The 23,007-nt window shown below is 55.3% G+C and overlaps 7 protein-coding genes across 7 annotated transcripts; 3 read left to right on the top strand and 4 right to left on the bottom strand.

The window, feature by feature from the left end:
• The first annotated feature begins 1,050 nt into the window (after positions 1-1,050).
• Positions 1,051-3,289, top strand: IE81DRAFT_201801 (hypothetical protein). Its single transcript, XM_025510892.1, has 4 exons — positions 1,051-1,278; positions 1,338-1,549; positions 1,626-1,926; positions 2,141-3,289. The coding sequence occupies exons 1-4, from the start codon at positions 1,257-1,259 to the stop codon at positions 2,998-3,000; spliced, it is 1,395 nt and encodes a 464-aa protein (XP_025368029.1). The 5' UTR covers positions 1,051-1,256; the 3' UTR covers positions 3,001-3,289.
• Positions 3,290-3,446: 157 nt separating this feature from the next.
• Positions 3,447-5,498, bottom strand: IE81DRAFT_304566 (LIP-domain-containing protein). The gene is made up of 3 exons (XM_025512303.1): positions 5,062-5,498; positions 3,800-4,966; positions 3,447-3,717 (listed from the first exon to the last, which is right to left on the bottom strand). Exons 1-3 carry the CDS (start codon positions 5,245-5,247, stop codon positions 3,697-3,699), a joined length of 1,374 nt encoding a protein of 457 aa, XP_025368028.1. The 5' UTR covers positions 5,248-5,498; the 3' UTR covers positions 3,447-3,696.
• Positions 5,499-6,288: 790 nt separating this feature from the next.
• IE81DRAFT_367964 (hypothetical protein) lies at positions 6,289-7,535 on the bottom strand (the record flags this gene model as incomplete). Its single annotated transcript, XM_025517119.1, has 2 exons — positions 6,289-7,434; positions 7,515-7,535. 2 exons carry the CDS (start codon positions 7,533-7,535, stop codon positions 6,289-6,291), a joined length of 1,167 nt encoding a protein of 388 aa, XP_025368027.1.
• A 1,144-nt stretch (positions 7,536-8,679) lies between these two features.
• On the top strand, positions 8,680-12,161 carry IE81DRAFT_342463 (hypothetical protein; the record flags this gene model as incomplete). Its single annotated transcript, XM_025515696.1, has 3 exons — positions 8,680-9,087; positions 9,151-10,143; positions 10,444-12,161. 3 exons carry the CDS (start codon positions 8,680-8,682, stop codon positions 11,857-11,859), a joined length of 2,817 nt encoding a protein of 938 aa, XP_025368026.1. The 3' UTR covers positions 11,860-12,161.
• A 672-nt stretch (positions 12,162-12,833) lies between these two features.
• Positions 12,834-14,748, top strand: IE81DRAFT_325173 (DUF689-domain-containing protein). Its single transcript, XM_025514431.1, has 3 exons — positions 12,834-13,172; positions 13,286-14,167; positions 14,307-14,748. Exons 1-3 carry the CDS (start codon positions 13,013-13,015, stop codon positions 14,369-14,371), a joined length of 1,107 nt encoding a protein of 368 aa, XP_025368025.1. The 5' UTR covers positions 12,834-13,012; the 3' UTR covers positions 14,372-14,748.
• IE81DRAFT_201778 (hypothetical protein) lies at positions 14,396-16,088 on the bottom strand. Its single transcript, XM_025510891.1, has 3 exons — positions 15,842-16,088; positions 15,305-15,759; positions 14,396-15,244 (listed from the first exon to the last, which is right to left on the bottom strand). Exons 1-3 carry the CDS (start codon positions 16,005-16,007, stop codon positions 14,828-14,830), a joined length of 1,038 nt encoding a protein of 345 aa, XP_025368024.1. The 5' UTR covers positions 16,008-16,088; the 3' UTR covers positions 14,396-14,827.
• A 724-nt stretch (positions 16,089-16,812) lies between these two features.
• Positions 16,813-22,513, bottom strand: IE81DRAFT_201700 (hypothetical protein). The gene is made up of 5 exons (XM_025510890.1): positions 22,319-22,513; positions 22,121-22,253; positions 21,575-21,999; positions 17,396-21,491; positions 16,813-17,311 (listed from the first exon to the last, which is right to left on the bottom strand). The coding sequence occupies exons 2-5, from the start codon at positions 22,173-22,175 to the stop codon at positions 16,941-16,943; spliced, it is 4,947 nt and encodes a 1,648-aa protein (XP_025368023.1). The 5' UTR covers positions 22,176-22,253; positions 22,319-22,513; the 3' UTR covers positions 16,813-16,940.
• Positions 22,514-23,007: the final 494 nt, after the last annotated feature.

The raw sequence follows: 23,007 nt of genomic DNA, 5'->3' as shown, positions 1-23,007 counted from the left end.
GATTATGATTCTGATTAAACCTTGATATGTTTCCAATTGCAGACATGACACCGCGAACGCCAAGCAAGGCCTACGCACGCGTATACGCCCTTATACCACAACCGGCACAGCTCCTATATATATGGGCCCAACGGCGAGCACCGACCGCGCGCGCGGGGGACGCGCGCACGTTGCCTGCTGCTGCGTTCCCTGCGCGATCGATCGAGCCCCGCCTCCAAATGTCAAAAATTCATCACGCGATTCACAATTCAATCAAGAATCAAGAATCAAGAATCAAGAATCACAACAACACAATTTTGAATTCAAATGACAGGGCCATGCATGTTGGTCAGATGATCACGTGAATGTTGAACAAGCTACCATGACGTCGAGTTGAGTCGAAAGTCACGAGTCGTGAGTCGTGATCGAGTGGCGGTGCACGCAATCGTGAATCAAGAATCACGAATCAAATGCACGCACGCGAACCAGCATCTCTGAGGTCGCGAATCGCGTACTCATCGATCTGAGCGTGGACGGCTCTCACCAACCCTTGATCTTGAATCACTTTCACTTGAATCACGAATCGCTTTCACTCGACCCCAGCACAAACACTCGCGACTGCAGGGCTCGCGTTGCATTCGTGATTGTATCTGCACCGGATGTATGCTGCCTTCGTTTGATCCGAAAGCATCCTCCAAACTATTCTCTAGCTCAACTCGTCACCCTTGTCACTCAGACGCCATCTGTTCGCTCCTCTGCACACAGTTCATCCATCGCCTCGAGTCATTAAGGCAACCAGTGCCAAGCCAACTTCACCGCTCAACTCAGCACCTCATCTCGAGCAACATGAGCGGGCGCGGAGGGCCTCATCATCCTAGCGATGGTGTTGTCAACGCACCCTACCTCGAACAATTGCTGTTCCAACCAGGGCTCGAAGTGAGGCAAAGGCGGTGAGTCGCTCGACTCAAAGAATGCCCTTATTTGGCCACGCTGATGTGTCTCGCTTCCCCACTTTCTACCTGAAGAGGATCTGCATCATCAAGTGGCAGCAATCAACGTGTTCGTGTGGACGATCTTGCTCACTGTCAGCGTGTGCACGAAGCCAATGGGCGCACCGGCTCCTTTGACGCATACAAACTTGACTTTGTCGAGGGGCAGAGCCAACCCGTGCGCTGTCATCTTGTTGCGCATGCCGAGGAGACAGCTCAGCGACTGTCACTCTTCCTCCGAGCTGTAGGTGAGCTGCCAATGAGTGGAAACGAGTGCACGGCACTCAAATGTACTCTGGACAACTGCATCGTGAGTGAGTGATGCCAGGCAGCATAGCAAAAGACCCTTCTGCTCACGCCGCGCCGCAGTGCGAGACCATTTCCATAAGCGCATGGATCAGCGACCAACTGGCTTTCTGCTTCTTCCGAGCGAAGCAACAATGCTCTACTGCATCAGCAGCTTATTGCAGTGTCTTGCAGAGAAAGAGCGGATGCAAGAGCCAGGAGAGCAGTGGCAGCTGGACTTGAATGGAGCGCTGCAGCTCTATGACCTTCGTATGGACGCTCAGGATCTACGCCTGGTAAGTTTGGACTGCCTTTTGAGTCTTGTTCATAAAACAGCTGACCGACGCTCCTTGATTTGACTATGGTATCAAGTTCGACTACGTTCCGCTTCAGCTGGCTCCCTTCGATAGCACCTCCATCAAGGTCTATGCAGGAGAGCTGCTGCCAAATGGGTACGACTTTGAAAGCCACTTTGACCACGAATGGGCTGGTCCTGATCCGGATGATGAGGGCAGACTCTTGCGCGAACCCCTCACCATTCGTCTTGCCCTCTCACCCATCAAGGCCAGTGCATATGCGGTGATGCACGTCCGACATCGTCAAAGCAGGTGCCCAGCCTCTGTCCAGAGATCTCTTCAGCTTGCTGAGTATCTACTTCGCTTGGTCTGCATTGGTGAGTGGGTCGGTAGGCACGGTATCGAAGGTCGCAGTCAACGGACGGGGAGGAGATGATGGTATTCGTAGTCAGAGGGGTACGGTACAGGTGCCGCGGGTGTAGGGCGCGCGCACAACGGCTGGATAGCCGTGGTATGGCAGGGTACAGAACGCGCTGGAATCACGAATACAGTTTGCTAATGCCTCGATACCTGTCATCTCATTGCTGCCAGATCGCCTGTCCGCATGGCGTGATCTTCCCATGCCAGCCGGAGTTTCATGCCCAGACAATCTGGCTCCGCGCTCTGAAGCCGCGCGTCGTTTTGCACCCTTGCTGAGGCCCAGTTCTGCGCGAGTCAAGAGCACTGCTTCCCGTAGGCGCGATGATGAACAACGGACCTCTTCCCCGGATCCTACCGGACCAAGCAAGCGTCGACCGGACTCGCAGCAAGGGCAGATGCACTCTGGCAGCAAACGACGGCGCTCCACCTCGATGTTTAGCCAGAAAGACGAGTCGGCAGATGCATATCGAGAAGTCTGCATTCTACCGGCCAGTCAAGAACTGCCGTCCGGACTGGCCGCGCTTATTCGTCCCGCAGACTTTGCCCCTACCGAGCTTGTGCGATACGAGGAGCTGCTGCAAGACTTAGCGACCGAAGTCAGACTTGGCCAGGATGATCGGACCTCCGTCATCCTTGCAAGGCTGCTAGGTCTCGATGACGAACACGAAGCGGAAGCGAGCGCGTTCGACAAGCAGGTCGAAATTTTGCTGCAAGAGAGGCAAGACAGGAAAGATCGCGAGGCTTGGGAACGCGAAGAGCTTGAGGAGGCAGCCTTGGAGCGGGAAGCTGATGGCGAAGAGTATTGGGAGCGCGCTTCTGACGCGTTCGGGCATCGTGAAGGAAGCGCGGCGGAGGAAGAGGTGGGTGGATCGTCGGCCGAGGAGGATGTGGAAACCGATTCTAGCGGTCAGTCACGTCAAGAGGACGAGCATGTGGCACAGCAAGAAGGAGGAGCTACTTCAGACTCTCGAAAGCCCTCATCGCCCCTCAAGTGGCACATGTCAGATACCACGCCCACGCTACAACGCTGACGGGCGTGATCGAGCAGCTACACTGGCCACAAAGACCAAGCACGCCGGCTTGACCTCCCATGATGTTCTCGCTTCTGCATTTCTTTGGCCAGCAAGAAAGCCTTGCCGGTGTGGTGAGCGACCTGCTCGGCGCCACACCTTTCAAGGCTTCGCCAGTAGCGATGTGCCTACGCCTCCGTCAGGAGCTACCTTCGTTCCGACGGGCAGCTTACTCGTTGGGACGAGAGTGGCGTGTACGGCTCTTTGCCTTCGCTGTTAAGCCGAGCGAATGCACAGATTCTGCTGCAGTTCATCGCCCAGCAAAGATCTTACAGCAGTGACACCTTACGACATTGGCTTGACGTATTGCCTATTCCAGTCTGGGTGGAGAGCCACATGTCCCAAACCTGGTGAATGCATCTTTCCTGGATGGAGTCAGAGCACCATCAGCGGGCACAAACTTTGTCGCTATCACCAACTCCGACTCTTTCTACACACAGTGCAATGCATCTGTTCATCTACGAAAGGCGAGCAAGCTTGTGTGAAATGAGTTGGACTCGAGATTGGGGGGATTGGATTTAGGGCGTTGTGAGAGCGAATGCAAATGAAGGTGAGTGCGAGCGGAGAGAGTCTCTGGGTGGCAATGGAGCGAGCGAGTGCGCGGACCCCAAGGTCGACCACTGCCGAAGACGCGAAGGGGCGTGCCAAGACACCTGCCTACTTGAAGAGCGTGCTTGCCTTGGAAGGGTCGGGACGGAGCAGCCGGTCAGCTAGGACCGGTCGAAACTCGCTGCAGCCGAAGCCTCCGCGCCATTCTCACCTTGGATTGCGCAGCTTGAAGTCCAGCAGCGACTATAGCACCAAAGTAGTTGCTGGTCGTTTTGAGATCAAAGGGGAGCACATTCTTGTTGAACTGGCACTCGGCGGGCGCTTTGCCGTCGAAAAAGTCTTGAAGGGCCACGACTGCGTTTGGAATGGTGGCCAGTCCGGTCTGCACGTGCCCATCAATGGCAAATCCGTCGTACTTGATCAACGCTCCGTTCTTGCATTGATCCTGCGCGTAGGCCAACGCATCGTTTGGAGGAACGACGTCGTCGATTTGACTGTGCCAAATGTACTGGGGTACGCCGACAATGTAAGGGTTTGGCAAGCCAGATCCAGCACCGAGCAGGTTGCTGATGAGCAAAGACTTGAAGGGTTCCACGCTAGGAGTCGAGCCCTTTGTCTTGGCGAGACTGAAAATGTCGAGGAAGGGGAAGCGAATGACGGAGTTGATCAGACAGCCATCGGAAGCTTTGAACTGCTCCAAGTAGTGCGTGACGTTTGGCAATCCTTGCTCCTTGGCGAATTGGCGGACTTGAGGGTAGGCATTGTAGAATCCCACCACTCCTGCTCCAGCCACACCCGCAAAGAAGCTCTTGTTGACCAGGCTGAGCGTGTTGTTGGGGCTCACGGGAATGCCGCCGCTGACCACACCTGCAAGCTGAGACTTGAGCTCCGGAGCATACGCTGGCAATTCTTGCGCGGCCCAAGATGCTGCGTGACCCCCGCCCGAATAGCCGGTGAATTGAAACGTGTAACCGTCCGACTTTGGCAAGGCCTGCTTGAAGTCGAGCAAGGCCCTGACGCCATCGATCATTCCATGCGCCTCGGTCTGACCGATGATGAAGCTGCTGTTGCTCAGTTGAAAGTCCGGAATGGTCAGATACCAACCGCGAGAGAGAATGGCGTCGATCTCGGGAGCAAAGAGCTGAGAAGTAAGAGCTGCATTGGAAATGGATCCCACACGGATGGCATAAGAGTTGGCGCAGTCGAAAGCACCCGAATCTTGTGGAATACCGAGGGCTACAATTTTTGGAGGGCTGGAGGGCTTGCGAGGAGCAAGGATGGACGTAACCGTGACGTCCGGCTCATCGAGGACGGTGTTGGTGCGGTAAAGCACTTGCCAGCTGTCCGCCAAAAATGCGCCATTGCCGATGATGGTGGCCTGTAGCAAAAGATAGACTTGGCTCGGTCAGCATGCGACCAAAGTGTACCCCTCGCTTTCGTGTTTGCCAAACGGGAGTCTTTTTCGTGACTGACCTTGCGGGACTTGAGCACCTCGCCAGGCCGTTTGCTCTCGAAGCCGGCAGGCGGCTTGTAAAAGTCGTCCTTGCTAGGCAGTGGCTGGGTGAACCCAAGTTGACGCGCATGCAATTGGCCCTCCAACGCAGAGACTTGTATAGTCACGGCCAGGAGACCAAGCCACACGAAAAGTGGTTGAAGCATGATGGCGCGCAGAGATTATAGAGACGTAAGGTGAGGGAGACGATTGCAGGCAGGAGAGTAGAATCGGGAGGCTGATGTCGTGAGCTTACGGAGCAGTTCAAGACCGCATCTTTTCTTCAAAGGAGTCGAACACGAGTCGGTCGTCACTCGAAACGACGTCATGATGGAGCCGCAAGCTCGGCTAAGAAAAGCCAAGAATGTCTTGCTCGCCTTCTACCTCGCAGAAGTTCGGGGGCGAATATGAGTGGTCGTCGCGGCGGGAATATGCGACAGAAAGTCTATCATCCCTCGAACTCGCATACGAACCCTGCCAAATCTCACTACTCCACCAACTTTCCTGTGGCCCCAAGTCAGCGCTCGTGCTCCTTTCACATCGCCGAAGCTGTGAGTATGCACGCGCGCAAACGCAAATGCTCCGCAGTGCGCAGATTTTTGCTGCACGAATGAGATCGCATGTCGGGATCTCCGAAGGCTGCATGCATCGTGCAGCACTCATCCAATGGCCGATACCCGCGGCCGTTTGACTGCGTATTCCATGATGGCCGATGCACGACTGTTTGTTCTGTGTGTTTGTTGCCTCGCTTGCGTGCATCTTGCCGCACTACTCTCTTTGCGTCATGAGTTGCATTTGCTGTGGAGCAGAGTGGCAGGCATGATGGTCCGAGATGCGCAAGTGCCGAGGAACGTCGACCGCACAGCGCTCCGCAACGAGGCGCCAGTTCGTGCCTCAAACGGAGCTCACTCATTGCATCCATCACCTCTCTTTCAACCCTATAGCTCGACGTCACCTGCAAATGATCACCTTATTTTCGAGTGCGTACGGTAATAAAGATGGACGATACAAAGCGTATCTTTGGGGCTGAAGAGACATGCGACAGTAGTTCCCGGGCTTGGCCACTTGGGGATGGATAAGTAGTCGGCCAATGGCGCTAAGATATTCCAGGCACCGAGCGTCTGAGCTCTTTGGTCGCGACGAGGCTCAGCATGCTGTATGAAGAGCGACGGGACGACATAGGAGGAACGTCAGAATTGGACGATCGGCTAGGGGGCCATACTCTCCGGGTCGTTGCCGCACTCACCAATCCACTCTTGTGGCTCCATCTCGCAGGCATGGCCTTCCGTCGCGTCATAAAAGGACGCCAGGCCGAATGGGCTCTTCGTGCCGACGCTCGAACAGGACGATGATACGGCGCAAGAAGCAGCCGCGACGGTAGCGCGATGCACTTGCACAGGCAGAGACTGTATGCTGCTGCTAGACATGCCTCTCGGTCTTCGTGCGCCCTGTCTGCAGATCGAATCGCTAGGCTGCTCATGACGGTCCATTCGCATCGACGCGAGACTTTGCTGGCTTTCTCGCCGCCCGCAGCGCGTGCTTTGATGATCGGTAGGGAGCGATGCAGCTTCGGAAAGTTGCCGAGGGAATAGAGCGCTGTAGCTGCCCAAGTTCGTGCCCAGTGCGCTGCCGGTTGCAGCCTGATGAAGACTAGCGTAAGAATGTTGCAATTCCCACTCGAGCGTCCCGATCCATTTGTCAAAAGACGCCGGCATCCTCTGCTTACCGCGTCGCAAAGTCGGCATGCTTGGACAGCTCCTCATTGCCTTCATCCTTGCTTGAGCAGCATCGTCACTTTTCTGGAATGTTTTCGCCTTGCTACTGCCTGTCGGAGGAGGCAAGGGAGCTAATCTAGGCGCGGCAAAGAGCTGCTCAAAGGTTCGTGATGCCTCTTGAGCGGTGTTTGTATCCTCCTCCAAGTGATGAAGAAAGAGCGAGTTGCAGGAATGGTTGAATGGGACGCTAATATTTCTTGTCAAGTCCGGATTCGTGCACGCGTTGCTGAGATTGCTGACTGCTGACAATCTATGCCAGGACTCTCGAATACTGCCGCTGCGTGCTGAGCGAAGTCTTCGTTGTCCTGCACAGCTCTTCAGCGTCGAGTCGGTCTGGCACTTTTCGTCATCCAGTTGTTCCAAAGTCGCACAACCACTGTCGCCTCTCAATGTCTGCTTGCGCGCTGGTGAGCTCTCATTGGATTGCACAAAGCTTTGCGTCGTCGAGGCGGCACAACTAGGCGCGTCGCTTGGCGTCCCGGTGCTGCTGAGACTCGGGGTGCTGCAAAAAGACTCGCTCGTTGTCCTTCTGGCAGACTTTTTGCTTCGCCACTGCAGGCCTTGCAGAAAGCAATACAGCTGTGACATTGACAGACGGATGCTCATCAGCATCAGCGACGCGCGTCGCATGACCAAGAGATTATGCTCGTAATACGTACCATAGTCCCATCTTGAGGCATCTTTGTTGAAAGTATGACAGGGCAATCCGTCCGATAGCGCCGCCCGTGGTCTTGATGCACTGTAGCGCCCTTATATAGTATATGACTGCATGTGGGAAGAAGCATCTCGCGAAAGCCAAACAGCTCGGCGCAGACAAGAAGTCTCGGGTCTGGCGCCGCTTGGTGCTGAGGCACCTCGGGTAAGCTGTCTCTTCCCTACATTCGAGACTGCACGTGTTCCTGGCTACTTTGGTCATTGCCTGATTGTTGTCGCGCCAAAGAGCCTAGGTCGAGGCGCATCACGGCGATCCTCGAGGTAGGCCTCGATCTAAATAGGCTACAAGGCGAGAGATTCGGTTAGAGGACAACTTCGTATCGACATCCTGCGGCTGCTGGATGTTGACTGACCGCACGTCAGCACGAGAAGCTAGCCAAGGAGGACGAGTGATTTCACTCTCCACGTGGTACGAAAAGGTGCCAGACGGCAAAGTCGAGGCGTGCACAATATGTGCGCCGCCCAATGAAGTACCGGGGAGCAGAGGGCGTGGACTTGGCGCTAGGGAAGAGGCAAGGCGCAGACTCACCGCTTTCGAAACACAATGGCAGGATTTCTTTCGGTTAGCCGCCGTGGGCATCGAGGAGCAAGGCAACCGGAAAGTCTCCTTCTCACGTGTTGACGAAATCCGATCTCGCTCATCATCATCGCGGAACTTGAGCGGCAACTTCGAGAGTTCCGTTGGGATCTCGTCACCGCAATGAATCGGAGCCGTCTCTTGCGTGATCGGCTCTCTGATAGGGTTTCGAGGACCAGTCTGATCCGACACGATTGGACTCGATCTAGAGGCTGGTCGTTAGGACCGCTTCATGGCGTCGATCGAAGAGATAGGCGTCGTGGCACGCATTGTAGATCTCGATGGTGAAGGCATTTCCGACATCTTGGATCTCGGAGCGCTGCTCCCGCGTCTCGAGGGGGGAGGATGCAAGGATGGCATCGAGATTGGCTTTCGATTGCTCTATCCGCAGCTGGCTAAAGGAAGTCCCGCTTCATAGCAACAGCATCTGTCCAGATATGAAAAGAGGAGCGTTTGGACATTGTGATCGAAACTTTCCCACCCACGCCACTGTCTCATATTTCACTCTGCACTCGAATGAGCAAGTCTGAATTATGGCTCCACCAACTTACTGCATGAGGTTGCCGGAGCCTGGATACGTCCACGAGGTGTTCGAAACGTTCGATAGCTGTGAATCCACCTGCGCTTCGTCTCTACGCGCAAGCGTGTTCTTCAACATGCGCACGCTGGGTCGCTTCAGTCTAGTCACGGTCGAGAATCACCGCTCGAGCTTCCGAGGTCCCGCACGAGGAGCAGTATCTCCGCAAGCTATCCTAAAGACGATGCAAAGGCCTGGACTGATCACTGCAGCCGGCAACTACAACCTATTCAAGCATGCTTGGTTTCGATGGGATGTTGGACAGCCTCGCATGAACGGCTGGCTGTACGGCTGTCCTGTTGGAGAAACGAGCCTGACGCGTCGGCATGTGCCCGTGCCAGAAGTGCAACGTCCGCACTGGAAGGTGCGCACTGCTACGGACGGCTCTTTCATCACTATGGGACCGTCCCTCTTGCGTCGTATCCAGATGCCAAAGACGATCAATCCGGCCAAAGACTCGCTATGGAATCGTAGCTTTGCGTATGCGAATGAGCTGCCCTTGCGAGAAGGAGACCGGAGGGGCAACGACTTGTTCGCAAGTCTACAAGCTGGAGACGATGCCTTGTCTTTTGTCCTCACCTCGCTCAAAAGAGGCGTGCCGACAACTTTGTCCATGACGGCAGAGATAGAGGCGGCCTTTGATATGGCCAAAACTTGCGTGGTGCGGTACGAAGGCGAAGAGTACAGATGGAAAGATGCCAAACAGAGGAGTTTGTGCGCATTTGTCCAAAGTCTTCCGCCTCTCGCTGACGTGCGAGACACGTACAACGTCGAACTCTTCCAGAGCGACCCGCACGATAGCAAGTCGCGGACTCAACAATCCATGCTGCCAGGTAATTGGGCGCACGGTCGAGAGAAGAACGAAAGGTCTGGCAAGATCGAATTGAAGGATGGAAGACTGATCGACTACGCCTACACCTGTCCTTCGCGCGGTCATGGTCTAGATTTCAACGAGATGCGAGACTTGCTCTTCGCTTATTTGAAATTCAAAGACATTGACGTTGCGCTCGTCAAGGATATCTGGAACAGCGATGGTTCGGCGAGCATTGTGCAGTACTTGCGTCGATCGGATGGCACGGTCTTGGCACTATCCAAAGGAGGGCTCAAAGGCGCACCTTTACCCTCGTACGCGGATGACATCCCAGCTCATCTCGTGCGTGATTGTCCCAACTACTTCATCCTCCGACGTGCAGTGGACGATATCGACGATGCGGTGTCCTTGCGCGATTCGGAAATAGGAGATGAAGATGTGCCCGATGCAGTCGAACAGAGCGATAAAGATGATGCTCCCATCTGGTTCGAAAACGACATGTGGCGTATCAAGAATGTCGCGCACCAAAGATTGGCTGCTGAGTCACTCATCGAGCACAGAGTCACTCAGCTCGAGGCAGCAGCAAGCATATTACCAACAACCTGCAAGGTCGCTCTTGATCGGACTCACCCGCTCCTTCGCCACTTTGCCGACAGATTGAAGGCGCAAAGCGCTATGAGGACGATATTCGAAATGGCGCAAGGCGCACCTGATGTTGCGAATCGTCTTGTGTGATTGAACCGTAATCCTCATGTCGATCGAGTGTGCGTGCTATCTCGAGCAGACCTTGCGGTGCGACTTGGCCGTCCGACTGCCTGTGAGATGAAGACAGAGACTTGCGCAGAGGATTCAAAAGGCCTTTGCTGTGAGCCGTTTCTGGACCAATCGCAATTCGTCCATGCCCATCAGGTCGAGCCTATCGCGAACGCCACAATGTGCTTTGAGAACGCTACTACAGAGCGATTTTGTAGCATGTCATCACGCGCTGCCAAGCTTCGCGCTGGATTCGCGCGCTTCCTCGGCTGGACGACGCTCCATCAGCGGCTAGCTCGAGCAGACAGCGAAGCTTTTTTCTGCAGCATTGGTGCTCAGAGTATTGTTGGGGAGCAAGAGGAGGCAGTCGATCTGCTACTAGAGCTGCGCAAGCTCAATGAGCAGCTAGCGAGAGGGTGGAACGAGCTGCGTTTGAGTGCGAAAGTGTGTCGTTGGAGTAGCATCAAGCTAGATCTTGCTCTCTCGGTGCACAACCTCTCGGCATACCACGAACGTCCATCCACCTACTGGCCCGTCGTGTTCCTCTCGTTGGCTTTGCTGGACATCTCCATTGATCTCTATGCTCCGGTACAAGCTGGTCACTTAGAAGTTCTGCCAGGTCAAATATCGCCCGACATCTACCTGCTCGTCCTCTGCTACGGTTTGATACGAGGAAAGGGCAGCAGTCACTTTCGTTGGTCTGGTATCCTGTACGATTTCATCGTCAAACGTCTAGCCAGCAAGTTCACGCTCTTGGCGCTACACTTTGGTTCGCTAAGAGCTTCTAGCCCGACCTACTATGCAGCCGTCATCGTCCCGGGGTTGTTGACGGGTGGCGCCAGAGTGTTTTCGGAACCGCTGCTTCGCTGGACTCAACGCAGAGAGATCAAAAAGATGGTCCAAGCTGTTCGAACCTCGTCTGACGCGCGCCTCAAATTCTTCGTGGAAGTGTTGCAGGAGCTCAACAAGAAGCAGCTGAGATTTGTGGTGCAGATCAACGAGCGCAGACGAGAAGGGCAGCTCGCCATGACGGACGAAACGGCCATTGGCAACGATGTCGATCGCATAGCCAATCTTGCCGACTTGTTCTCAATGCTATCGACCAAGGAAATCCCGTCGAGGATGCCGCATGACAATAAGACCGAAAAGGCCATCCCTATGGGCGGTGGGATCCTAGTCGGATTGATCTGGATGTCGCTCTCCTATCGCAGTCCGGTGCTCTTGGCGGGCTCGTCGATGCACACTGGTGTGCAGCTGGGACAGCTGATTTGGATGTTCAAGAATCCCGGCTACTCGCCCGCAGAGATGCGCCGATTGGTGCAGGAGAAGTTGTCGGCTATCTTGGTGACCACTTCGACTGTTGGGGCTATCCTCTATGCGCGCGGAACGGGCGCTTTTGAGCAGGTATGGATACTCGCAACGGTCTGTGTGCTTACCAACGGCTTCGAACTTGTCGCGGGCAATATCCTATCCACTGCGGTGGACTACATGGTCGAGAGGGTACTTGGGCTGTGGCGTACCCTATCAAGGCGCGTCAAGCAGGTGGAAGCGGAGAAGAACAGTCACGCCTGACCCCAAAGACAGGGAGCAGGAAATTGGGCGGGAGCGGAGCAACAGATCGTCTCTTTGCGCAAAAGTCTTGAGCGTGTTCACGAGCAGTATTCAGACACTTGGAGCTCCGGTGCCGATCCCGGCGAAGCTCCCTCAAGCATGCCAAGTGAACGAGTCTTGCTCTTGCCGTGCAAGCTTGACTGTCACTTTGCGCAGGTGCATGGTCACTTGACGTCACCCACCCATCTTGGCCCGAAATTGACGTGCAGAGCATTTCATCCATGTCGTTGACCATCTTGATGACATGGCGGCTTCTCATCGCGCCCAACACATGGCGGAGCGAGAAGAGCGTTCCTGAATGAATGGCCACCGTGTTGCAGCGTCTGGCTAATTTCATGCTTCACCCTGCTGTCGAAATCTTGCCTATCACGATATGATAGCGCGCGCCGCGCGGGGCGGTAGATCACGTGCTAGCAACACCCTCCGTAATCGCCATCCAACCACGTGGAGTCTTGCGTTGCGTTGCGTTGCGTTGCGTTGCGTTGCGTTGCGTTGCGTTGCGTTCCCCTCGGACTTTGGAGTCTGAGTCAATGCAACGCGGCTTATCGCCGCGGGTCTAGCCTGTGTCCATACTCACCGCGACTCACACTGTAGATACTTCGCTTGCGCGACTGCATATGGCGTGTACCGTGAGCGCGGCGCGTCCAATCAGACGCGCATGGCATGCATGCGCGCTCCTGCGAAATTTTGGTGAGTCAGACTGCTTTGGACTTTTTGACGGGTGCAGCGTATGCGACTGCCTGACTCGCTGCATGCAGCCAGCCAGCCAGCCAGCCATGCGCGTGCAAGCAAACGGTACGGCCATAGTCGCGAGTCGCGAGTTGCGAGTCAGTGTGAGTGTGAGTGTGGCGAATCGTGAGTCGACGCGGGCTCCACACAGCATGGAAGGTGGCTATGCGGGCCGGCCACTTTGGCTCTTCATCCTTCGTCTTTACCTCGGCTCCTCGTCCAGCCTCTCATCCTCATTCACCCATCGTACTCGCATCGTCGCTCCATTAGGTGCTCATCATCCTCTCGCTCCTACCTCCTCGCTGTTTCACAGCTCGCATCTTCACCACAGCACACCATACGTCTCCGTTGCGCACCTCGTTCAACGTCAGACCTCGCATGCAAGATGGCTGTGCCAGCCACTTTGCCAGCATTGGTGGTGGGAAGCATGGAAGCGGCTGCGTCTGGTGCTTATCAAGCAGCCGTTCAGAGTGCTAGTCAAGCGTCTGATGGCTCGCCCAGCAGACAAGTGGAGATGCACATGCTCGATCGCATCACCGATGGTCGTGAGTCTCACAGCTTCCCCCCTCACTGCTTTACATTTCCCCTTCTCGCCACGTCTTTTACACGCCAAGCTGACAACTTTCAAATGACTCTCAACCTTTGAACCCCAAATCAGAGCAAGCCTTCTCGCCCTCTTCGTACTCCTTGGTGCACATTATCGTTCCCGGTGTTCAGCTCACCCAGGCCCTCTATGCCATCTTGGCTCCAACACTAGCACCAAAAGGTCAGCTCATACTCAACCGGACAGATTCGGATGGCAGCGTAGACATTAGCATCGGCAGGCAGTTGAGCGCTTTGGGACTGCAAGATGTGACCATCAAAGGTGCTGATCACATCACCGCCATCAAGCAAAGCGCTGCTGATACCTCTGCAGCTGGCACGCCTACCACTTCGTCTTCGCTCTCGAATGCAGACGTCGCAGCTAGCGCTAGCACGAGCAACGGCACCGCGAGTGGAGTTAGCGCATCGCTCCCACTTCGTTCGCGTCTCAACAAGCCCAAAGTGAATGGCAGTGCCGAGTCGCGAGCCAAGAAAGCAGCGTTGTGGGCCACGCAACCTTTCGACGATAGCATAGATCCGAGCACATTGCTTTCGGAAGCGGATAGGATACCCGCCAAAGCTGTGCGGCGCGAAGATTGCGATCTGGAATCTGCATTGGCGGGAGGGAAGAGGCGCAAAGCTTGCAAAGGGTGCACTTGCGGATTGAGAGAAATGGAAGAACAAGAAGCGTTGGATGCTGCTCGAAATCGAAACGATGCGGTGATCAAGCTACAGGAAAACAATGATTTGCCCATTCCCGTAGCGGGAGATGCAGCAGGAGCAGCAGACGTGCAGAATGGAAAAGGTCAGAGGATGGAGACGACGGAGACTGTGACGGATGAGAATGGTGTGACTAGAGTGGTCAAGAGGGTCAATGTGGATACGCGAGGCGCTACGAGCAGCTGCGGAAGCTGCTTTTTGGGAGACGCGTTCAGGTGCAGCTCTTGTCCCTATCTTGGTGAGTGGAAGGACCTCTCTTTTCGTACTCAGGAGCAACGCCAGCTTTAAACAGTAGGGAATGGCCTCGATGACAAGTGTTAGACTGATAAAAGAACCCCACCCTTTGCGTTATATGCCGCGTCGTCGTGCACGTCCAGGTCTGCCCGCTTTCAAACCTGGAGAGAAGGTGGAGATCCCGATTGGCATGGATGACGATCTCTAAGCGGTGCTGCTTTGCCAGATCACAGCAACACGTCACTCGTTCGAATCACATCATCACGTTCGGTCCTTGATCAGTAATAGACCTGCTTATAGAAGAGGCCCTACAAGTCATGATGCGTCATCGATCGCTGCAGGTGCGGCGCAAACACTCGTGCTGGCGCAGCATACGCGCGTGCCCATATCGAGCTGGTCAATTCACGGTGTACTGAGCGAAAATGATTCCGGCCTGCACGAGGCGTGGTTCATGCTGTTGGAGAGGTGTTCGTACGGCGACAATCACGGGGTAGTGGTCGCATTGATTTGGAGATATGTCGTGTATCGGTCACACGGGGTACAAGCGGGGATAAGAGTTGTTTGAGTAATACATGATGATCGGTCTCTTATTTTGTTACATTTCAAACAAAGACGAAATGCCTGGGGTCGGGAAACCTGATGGGATTCTTGCATGGCTCATTCTTCAATCTTCCTCCTGCTCATCCTCCTGCTCATCCTCATCTTCATCCTCATCCTCTTCATCTTCATCTTCATCTTCATCTGCGCCTTCGCCTTCGCCTTCGCCGTCCGAAGCGCTCCCCTCCAAGCTCTCCTTGTCCCTCTCCTCAATAGCAGCCGCCACTCGCTTGGCACCTTTGAAAGCAGCAGTGGCGAATCTGGAGATGAAAGGTTTCAGAGCATCCGTCCTGCTCGACGACGCCCAGCTGGTCCAATCTTTGCTCGTAGGTAATAGAGCCACTTGATCCGGATCCGGATCTGGAGAGCCACTGACAGAAGTTGGCGTTCGCTTGCTGATGGCTTGCGTAGCGCATGCCCCTTCAATGAGTTCCACCGCTTCCAGTCGGTCGTACGTGGGGCTGAGCAACTTGATCAGGTGCACCTGTAGAGCGAGCATAGGTAAGATGGGCGCGAGCTATCCAGTGCAAGCGAGGGGACTCACCTGAGTGACTCCAGGCTGCTCAAAGACCCATCCGAGCACAACCCCAAGGCCTCGTTCCCACTCTTTTTCAACGATATTCCCGTACAAGTCGTACCATATTCTTGGAAAGATGCGACCTCGCATCTTGACAGCACTCGCGCGACGCGCTCCAGCATCGTAGCGACGTGGAGCATCCACATCTTGTTCCCGACCCAACAGCAACCTCGGCAGATCTGGCGATCCACCTTCTCGAGGTTGACGGCGCCTCCTCTTGTTCGGAGCGTCGACGAGCTCGACGGAGGGTGAGCGAGATGGCTCGCGTTCCTCGACGGGCTCGGCAGCGATTGGAATGGTCCATTGCACAAGGTAGGAAGCGTCCACCAGGCGTGTTACATCGTATCCTGCCCAAAAGAGCAGAGGCGGTGAAGCGTGCAGCGCTAGGTCGATGGCTTTTTCGATTGTATCCGAGCTCGACTCTGCAAGCTGCGCCTGGAGATGAGCCGCAGTGCGTGAGGATCATGCAGGCGAAGGCGCGAGCAACCACATTCACAATCTCACCTGCAATTGGCTCCATACTGCGCCTTCCTGACCGGCTGCCAGCACAACTTCGTACAGCTGCGCAAGGCAACGCTTCAGCGCTCCCTTGGCCTTCTTGACCTGCGCCTCCCACGCCTGCTCGCAATGTGCTCGCAATTGGAGCTGCTTGTCTGTCAATGTGAGCCATCGTAACACCTCTTGTGCTGGGATGGCAGGTATTGCGAGCGAGGGATCATGGGAACCCGAGTCGATCTTGAGGTTGAACAGCATTTCCATCAACTCGTCATCTATCGTCGGCATGCGATGCAGGTCAGCAGGAACGTCTCGCCACACATCAGTCGGTAAACGAAGACTCACCAATGCGCCTAGTGTTGATCTTGTACTGTTGCGCCACCGTCTCCAAAGACTTCATGTTGAAGTCAGGAGAAGCGACGTGATCGGAAGAAAGCGTCAAGAGCGCCGCTATCTCCGTGTCGCCGAGATTCGGCAGGACTTGGACTTGTCCTGCATCGACGTGCTTCTTGACCGCATCGGCAATTTGGCGAACATCGATGGAGGAGTAGGGATGCACAAAGGCATTGTCCACCCAAACGAAATTGTTTCCAGGTTGTCTCTTTTCCCTTTCCCATCGTATAGCTTTGACATCGAGCAGGTGTTTGATGGCCAGACCCAAGTTGTCTTCGCCCACGTGAGAAGCAACGGCAGTGGTGACGTCGATCTGCTCAGCTCCTGCGCCACCAGCCACGCGCATGCGCGCAAACGCGCTGGCGAGCGCAACTTCGAGACTGCTGGTGGAGCCGGCTATTGCCTGCGCATCCTCGTCGCGCAGAGCTCTATCTGTCGAGACATCCAAGCCGAAGGCCATATTGTGCAGAGCCGATTGTCGGACCGTAAGGCTCAATGAAAAGTCCCAGCCCACACCTGCAGTTTGCCAGGCTGTATGAGCCGGTTCCCGATCAATCTTTAAACCTCGCAACAGCTCGCTCGGGTCCAAAGGCAATGGATCGGCCTCGGCTTGCTCGATGATGGTGTAACTGATGGACGATTAGAGGAAGATGGCAGATCAACAATCATGGGGTCCCAACCCAAGTCTGGTCTGCGATGCACTGGCGCACCAAACTCACATATTCTCCTTATCGATGTGACTACGCAAGAAGCGAATATGCTGAGGCAGATCGAACAGCGTAGGATGACCAGGATGAAGATCCTCCAAATACTGCGTGCCTCTATACTTTTTCCACAATCGCGTCCACTGCGCTTCCAATTCATCCAAGTACGCTGCTTCGCCGATGGTCGAGATGAGGTACCGATAGCGCTTGATGACCGTTCCCTGACGATACGCAAATGGAAAGATCTGTCGAAGGGCGATCCAATTTGTCTGTATCGCGTTTCGCTCCTTGTCCCTCGCTCTAAGAATGACCGCGGCATCACGTAAAAGCTCATCCGACGCCTTGGTCCACATGAGCGCACTGTGACGTTGTCTAAAGCTAGCTGCAGTACGCAGTTGAGAGGTGAAAAAGTTTGTGAGTCGCTCTGTACTCCGCGCGCGCCGTGCTTTTGCCACTCAGATCTCACTGTCAGGTCGAACCGGCCCCGACTCCTTGTCCGCTCGGTACTCTTTTGCGAACGCCCTGAGCTGCCTCTTCCTTTCCCGCTCCTTCTCTGCAGCCGTCATTGGTTTCTCGGCATGCTGCGCGGCGCTCTCCGGGTTGAGCTCGTCACGTAGAGCCTTGATGGCGCTCCTAGCGCTGTCGAGGCCTTCATCCAGGGTGAGTTCGTCTGGCGTCTTGGCATACGTATTCCTAAGCACTCTCATAGCTTCCCAAACCTTATCGTGCGCCAGTTCAAAGCCAGCCTCTCGAAGCAACTCGCGCAGGGCTTCGTCCCACTCCTCTCTTCTAGCCTCTCTCTCTTCTATCTTCTTCTCTCGCGCCTCTGCGCTCTCTCCGACGGCTGATTGTGCAGTCTCATTCAGGTCCAGAGCTGGCACCAAATCTGCACCTCGTGGGGCACCTTCTTGTCGCAACAACCTTCGACCTCGGAAGGCGCTCGGACTGCGTCCATCTTCTTCCGACGTGTGGCGCAAAGACTTGAGGGGATGTCCGTCTGGAAGAGTAGTCTTGCTCATGGTGAGCAGGTACTGCACCAAGGCCCACACGGGCATTACCACCGCCTTGGCAATACGTCGTATACGATCCACATTATCAAAAAAGACGTTTCCCTCATCTTGCGTTTGAGAAGAGGCGCTCCTTCTGGCGTCTTTGACGAACAGCTCCAAGAATTGCTTTTGAGCTGTGAGGAGGTAATATCTGGACGATCTGTGCCTGCTCCAGTGCAGATCTAGACCTAGCAACACAGAGACGGGCGCATCCTTGAGCTTGTCAGCTTGTATGGACGGATGCTTGAGGGCGTAATTGCGCGCAAACATGGTCGACCAATACGCATCGCAATCTTCGACCGAGAACAAGGGCAGGCTGCGCGCAACGAAGCTCGCGTTGCCTTGACGCGTCACGCCCAGCTGAGACATGTAGCCCAGCTTGACTTCGTAAAACTCAGACGTCTCTTGGTTCTCCGTCGAGATCCAACAATGATCCTTGTCGTCGTCCTCCTCATTCGGTTGCCACATGACCGGCTCGACGAGTCCTAGGATATGCAATCTTTGAAAGTACTGCAGAATTTGCAACTTGACAGTCTGCTGCATCGAACCTCTGATCCGTTCCGTCTGGCGTCCCAGTGCCATGACGCACTGTTGCGAGCTTTGTGCGAGCTGCACGACCTCCTCCTCCGGTTCGATCGCAAACATCTTGAAGATGTGTCGAAGCTGAATGGTATCGTTGACCAGTTTGTCGATGCTGATGATAGATTTGGGTCTGGAGACGATAGCTGGCACTTCTCCGCTTGGCGAGTCGGGCTGACCGATGGAGGAGCAAACGTAGGAGAAGACTTGAGCCGGTTTGCCCACGAGGATGGCGACGAGGGCGCGATGAAGGTGACGTAGTCTGGCAATGGAGCCGGGCAAGTAGCCCAGCAATTGATATCTGGCTAGACTGAGTTGCCAAAGCGTCTCGTGATGTTTAGGATTGTCGAGCAATTCTTGCGTGCTAAAGATGTGGCTGAATGGTCCCATATCGCGGGGTGCCTTGTTGGCCTGCAATGCTTCTGGTACGTCCACCTGGACGCCCGCAAGGGGTGCCGCTCTCCAGACCGCTCTCATCTGTGCCGATCTGGTAAGGACAGAATGTTCAGAGGTGGACAATGTCTGGGTATATTGTTGCACCTTTTCCCAAGGACAATCCTTGTGATGGATCACTTCGACCTGCCTTCCCGTCAAGTGAGATATGCACTTGAAAGTCTTTACCGCCCCAACCTCTACCAGCGCGTCGACCATCTGTCTCCTCGTCCTCACATCTTGACAATTGCCCACTTCCATCTGGGCAGCGTCTGCGCTTAGCACTCCTTGCACGTACTTTTGATACTCGACGGGCAGCATGATGAAATCCACCACTCCAATCTTTTCCATCAAATCTCGACCGTACTTGGCTCGTTGCGTCTTGAGCCAGCTGTCCCGTGCCTGCGAGTGGTTCAACGAGCGAGCTTTGGTTCTGCCCATCGCTCGCAACCTGCCCCTGTTCGAAGTGTTGGCAGGAGTGGCGGATCGGGCTGCAGCTGAAGCACTAGGTGCCGGCGATGCCGAGGTGGCTGCTGCCGGCGACGCATTCGCGGATACTTCTGGTACGTTCCGACTGGCCTCTCTAATCGAAGCACTACGCTCGAGGCTCTCCTCGGGATCGTGTGCGTCCGCATCAACTTGCTCTTGAGGCGTCAGAAGAGGCTCGTCGTCAATTCCAGCCGTCGCATCTTGCGCCTCATGTTCCCCCTGAACTTCAAGCATGTCGAGGGCGCGCTCAGCAGCTGCCGCGTCTGCCGCCGCCTCCGCTTCTTCCCTATTGCGCTTATCTATTTTGATTCTCGATCTCTGACCAGCAAGAGTGAGGCTCTCGAAAGGTTTCAAAGGATAAGGTCTCCTCTTCTTTACGACTGGCGTATTCGGATCCGGCTCGGTTTTTTCCTTGCGTGGTCGACCCCTCTTCTTGGGCGCAACGGGGCTATCAGCGTGATTGCCAGTGGCCTTGGACTTTTTCCTCGCTCTACCACTGGCATCGTTGTCCTCGTCCGCTTCCGGCGCTGCATCCGTGCCCTCCTTCAGCGCCGTTCTCCAAGCTTTCGCGACCTCTTCACGACTAATAGCCGGCGGCGCTTGTTCCGACAATGGCCACTGATGAATAGCTTGCGCTTCGTCCCACGTCACATCACCCTCCTGAGTAGCGTCCAACGACGAACCCTTGCGTAGGCAAGCGTGGGCCAATTGTGACCAATATCGAGCATACTTTAGCCTACCCGAATGGTCCGTGGCTGCGACGATGAGGGCATCGCACATGGTCCTGCTGATCCTATTGACCGGACCGTTGTACGACTCTTCCATCGAACGCATCAGATGGTCGATGGATCTGCGTCCTTGATACGTAGCTCCCAGAACAGCAGCCAGCTGCATCGTGCTGATACCGGTCAATCCAGTCGCGCAGACAATCTCGCTCAACTGTCTCTCCAAAGGGACGCCCCTAGCAATGCGGCCCTGCTGCAACCTGTTCAATTCGTATTTGAGGCTCGCCGTCACACGAGCCATCGCCTTGTCCTTTGCGGAAGACAGGAATTCCTCCGACCACTTGATTCCAGCCGGAAGCAGCCTGATGCAATTCTGCACGCCGCCCGAGCTGGTTTTTGCGCGTACGTTGTCGAGGTATCCGGCATTCAAGGCCGAGTAGATCCTAGCGCTGATGCGATTCTTGACGCCCGCAGCGCTCCCAAAGGCTCCCGCATGTCCATGCCAGCCGAGTCTTTGTCGGATGAATTTTCGAGGTAGAATGTGATTGGAGGAGAGGTAGGCGAGTCGTATGATGCGCACGAGGAGCACTTTGGACGTATCTCGAGCCAGTACTTGCCCTTCCATCTTTGTGAGTTGTGGGTAAGCCAAGAGCGTTTCGGCGTCTTCACCTTCCAGACCTTCCACAGCCTCAGCCGCCGCTTCCTTTACGTCTTTCTGCTGATTGACCGGCGGCACACTGCCTCGAGTAGCCGTGCTAGAGTCCAGCACGGCAAGGAAATCCTCCTCTGCATGAAGCGCGGCAGAGTCTTGGGTTGCGCCCAGCACCATTCTTGTCTCTAAGAGAGAAGGCTCGATGGAGAGCATCTTGGCTTCCTCGTTTTCTTCATCCTGCGCTTTGTCGTCTTCTTCTTCCTCCTGAGCGGCATCGGCATCGGCATCGGCATCAGCACCCTCATCAGCATGTTCTGCACGTTGCTGCTGCTGTTGCGACTTTGCATTCTTTCCAGCTTTAGAAGCCTTTTCGACGGCCATGACGCTATTCTGCTCCATCTTCCACACCGCATTGCCTTCCCTGAACCGATTCGCAACGACGGCGGCCACTCTGGCCTTGTTGCGCGTCTCGTTGTACTTGCTGACGAGGTTCTTTTGGGTCAAGACGCGCACGTGATGAAATATCGTTTTGCTGTCTATACCCAACACTGCGCCAATCTCGGGAAAAGAAACGCCGGCGCTCTTGGATCGTACGACGATCTGCAACGTGGCAAAGGTCAGGTCCGACATGGTGCTCTGTCGAGGCGGACCCGCGCAAAGGATCGGCGTCAGTGCCTCGCTGCCGTATGGGCAAGGCTTTGAAGGCATGCTCGACTCACCGAAGCATCGCCTTTTGTCAACTTGGCGAGCAAGAGTTCTCTTGTCAGACCAAAGCGTAGCCTGTCGGTATGGCGAGTCTCTAGCTGAGAAATGTCTGCGCTGCGAGTCTCGGCATCCACATTGATCGTGTCCAAGAAGGATTGTATCGCTTGCTTTTGTCGCCTTTTGCCCTTGGTAGCCGCATCTCCCGCTGATGGCGTAGCGTCATGATTGCTCGGCTCGTCATTGCTGCGCGGCGCCTGCTCTTGCCGAGCTTCTGCGACGGTCTTGAGGCCGCCTGCAACGACGCCAGGGATGCCGCGCATAGATCTCCACACGTAGTTGGTCCACGATTCATCCAACAATTGTTTGAGGCCGCCATTCTGTTTGATCCTCTCTTCTTCATACGCTTCGATGGCTTGTCGTAAGGCTGTCAAGGTGATGCCTAGACCCGTTGCGGGATGGGTGTTGCGCGCGCAAGTAAGAGTGTCAGTGAACGTGGGCGCGAGTGTGCCCCTGCTGACCCTCCTGGGTTTGCACCCCTTTGCATTTTTAGCTCGACTCACCAGCAGAACCCTCCACGGCCATCTCCTCCATCAAGAAGCCTCTCAGATCGTCCATCTCGTTGTCGTGCAGATGTGGCTAAGCTGGGCGCATGTACGCCGAACGACGCCTCTCCACCGCGTCCTGCACTCTTGACTGCGACGAGATGCGCCTGGTGAGCGCGTAATCGCAAACGAAGTGATCGAATGCGCCAGACTCACGACTGCCGTGCTGGATACAAGACACCCGCGCTGGACGAATGAGCTCAGTCAGACGCGCATGCACGTAGCAGGCGCGGGGATCTTGCTCGATCGTGGAATCGCGCTCAGAGGTTGCTTGCGGTCCACTTCACCATGCAATCCACGAAAGCTCCTTCGCTTTCGCAACTTCGCGCAACAATTAATCACCCTCCTGTCGATCGATGGACTGCGCGATTGCGCCTAGGGTTTCAACCGCCGCGGTGATCGTGGATCGTATACTGAGCCGAGGCGAGACCGTGCGATAAGGCCTTGACCCACGAGATCCTTGACATCTACATTCGCATTCGGATTGAATGCGAGAGCGTGATGCTTGCTGTCACTCCGCAAGTCTCGCTTCGGAGTGAGTAGGTTGAGCGCACTGGACTAGTTCGAAGCGTCCAAACACCTTGTGGTCCAATCACCCCAGAGTGCGCGAGGGAGTGGCTAACGTTATAGAGCGAAGGTGCCACTCAACCCCCTCCAGACTTGACCCTTTGACCTTCTCCAATCGTTCGATGCTCCGGCCACCGAAGGAGGAGAGCTGTGCTGGAAATCTGTCCGTCGTTCGGCAAGGCAGCGAGCGGGGGTTGAAAGAAGGCCGGTGTTGTGTATGTTTGCCAGCCTTTGAGTTTCTTTGGGATTGTGGAGGTGAAACGTGACTCGATTCTGGA

This window comes from Ceraceosorus guamensis (assembly GCF_003144195.1).
Source record: "Ceraceosorus guamensis strain MCA 4658 unplaced genomic scaffold IE81scaffold_55, whole genome shotgun sequence".
In the NCBI taxonomy this organism is placed as follows: Eukaryota; Fungi; Basidiomycota; class Exobasidiomycetes; order Ceraceosorales; family Ceraceosoraceae; genus Ceraceosorus; species Ceraceosorus guamensis.
The sequence above is the reverse complement of the archived record's forward strand: the minus strand, read 5'-3'. Positions and strand labels throughout refer to the sequence as shown.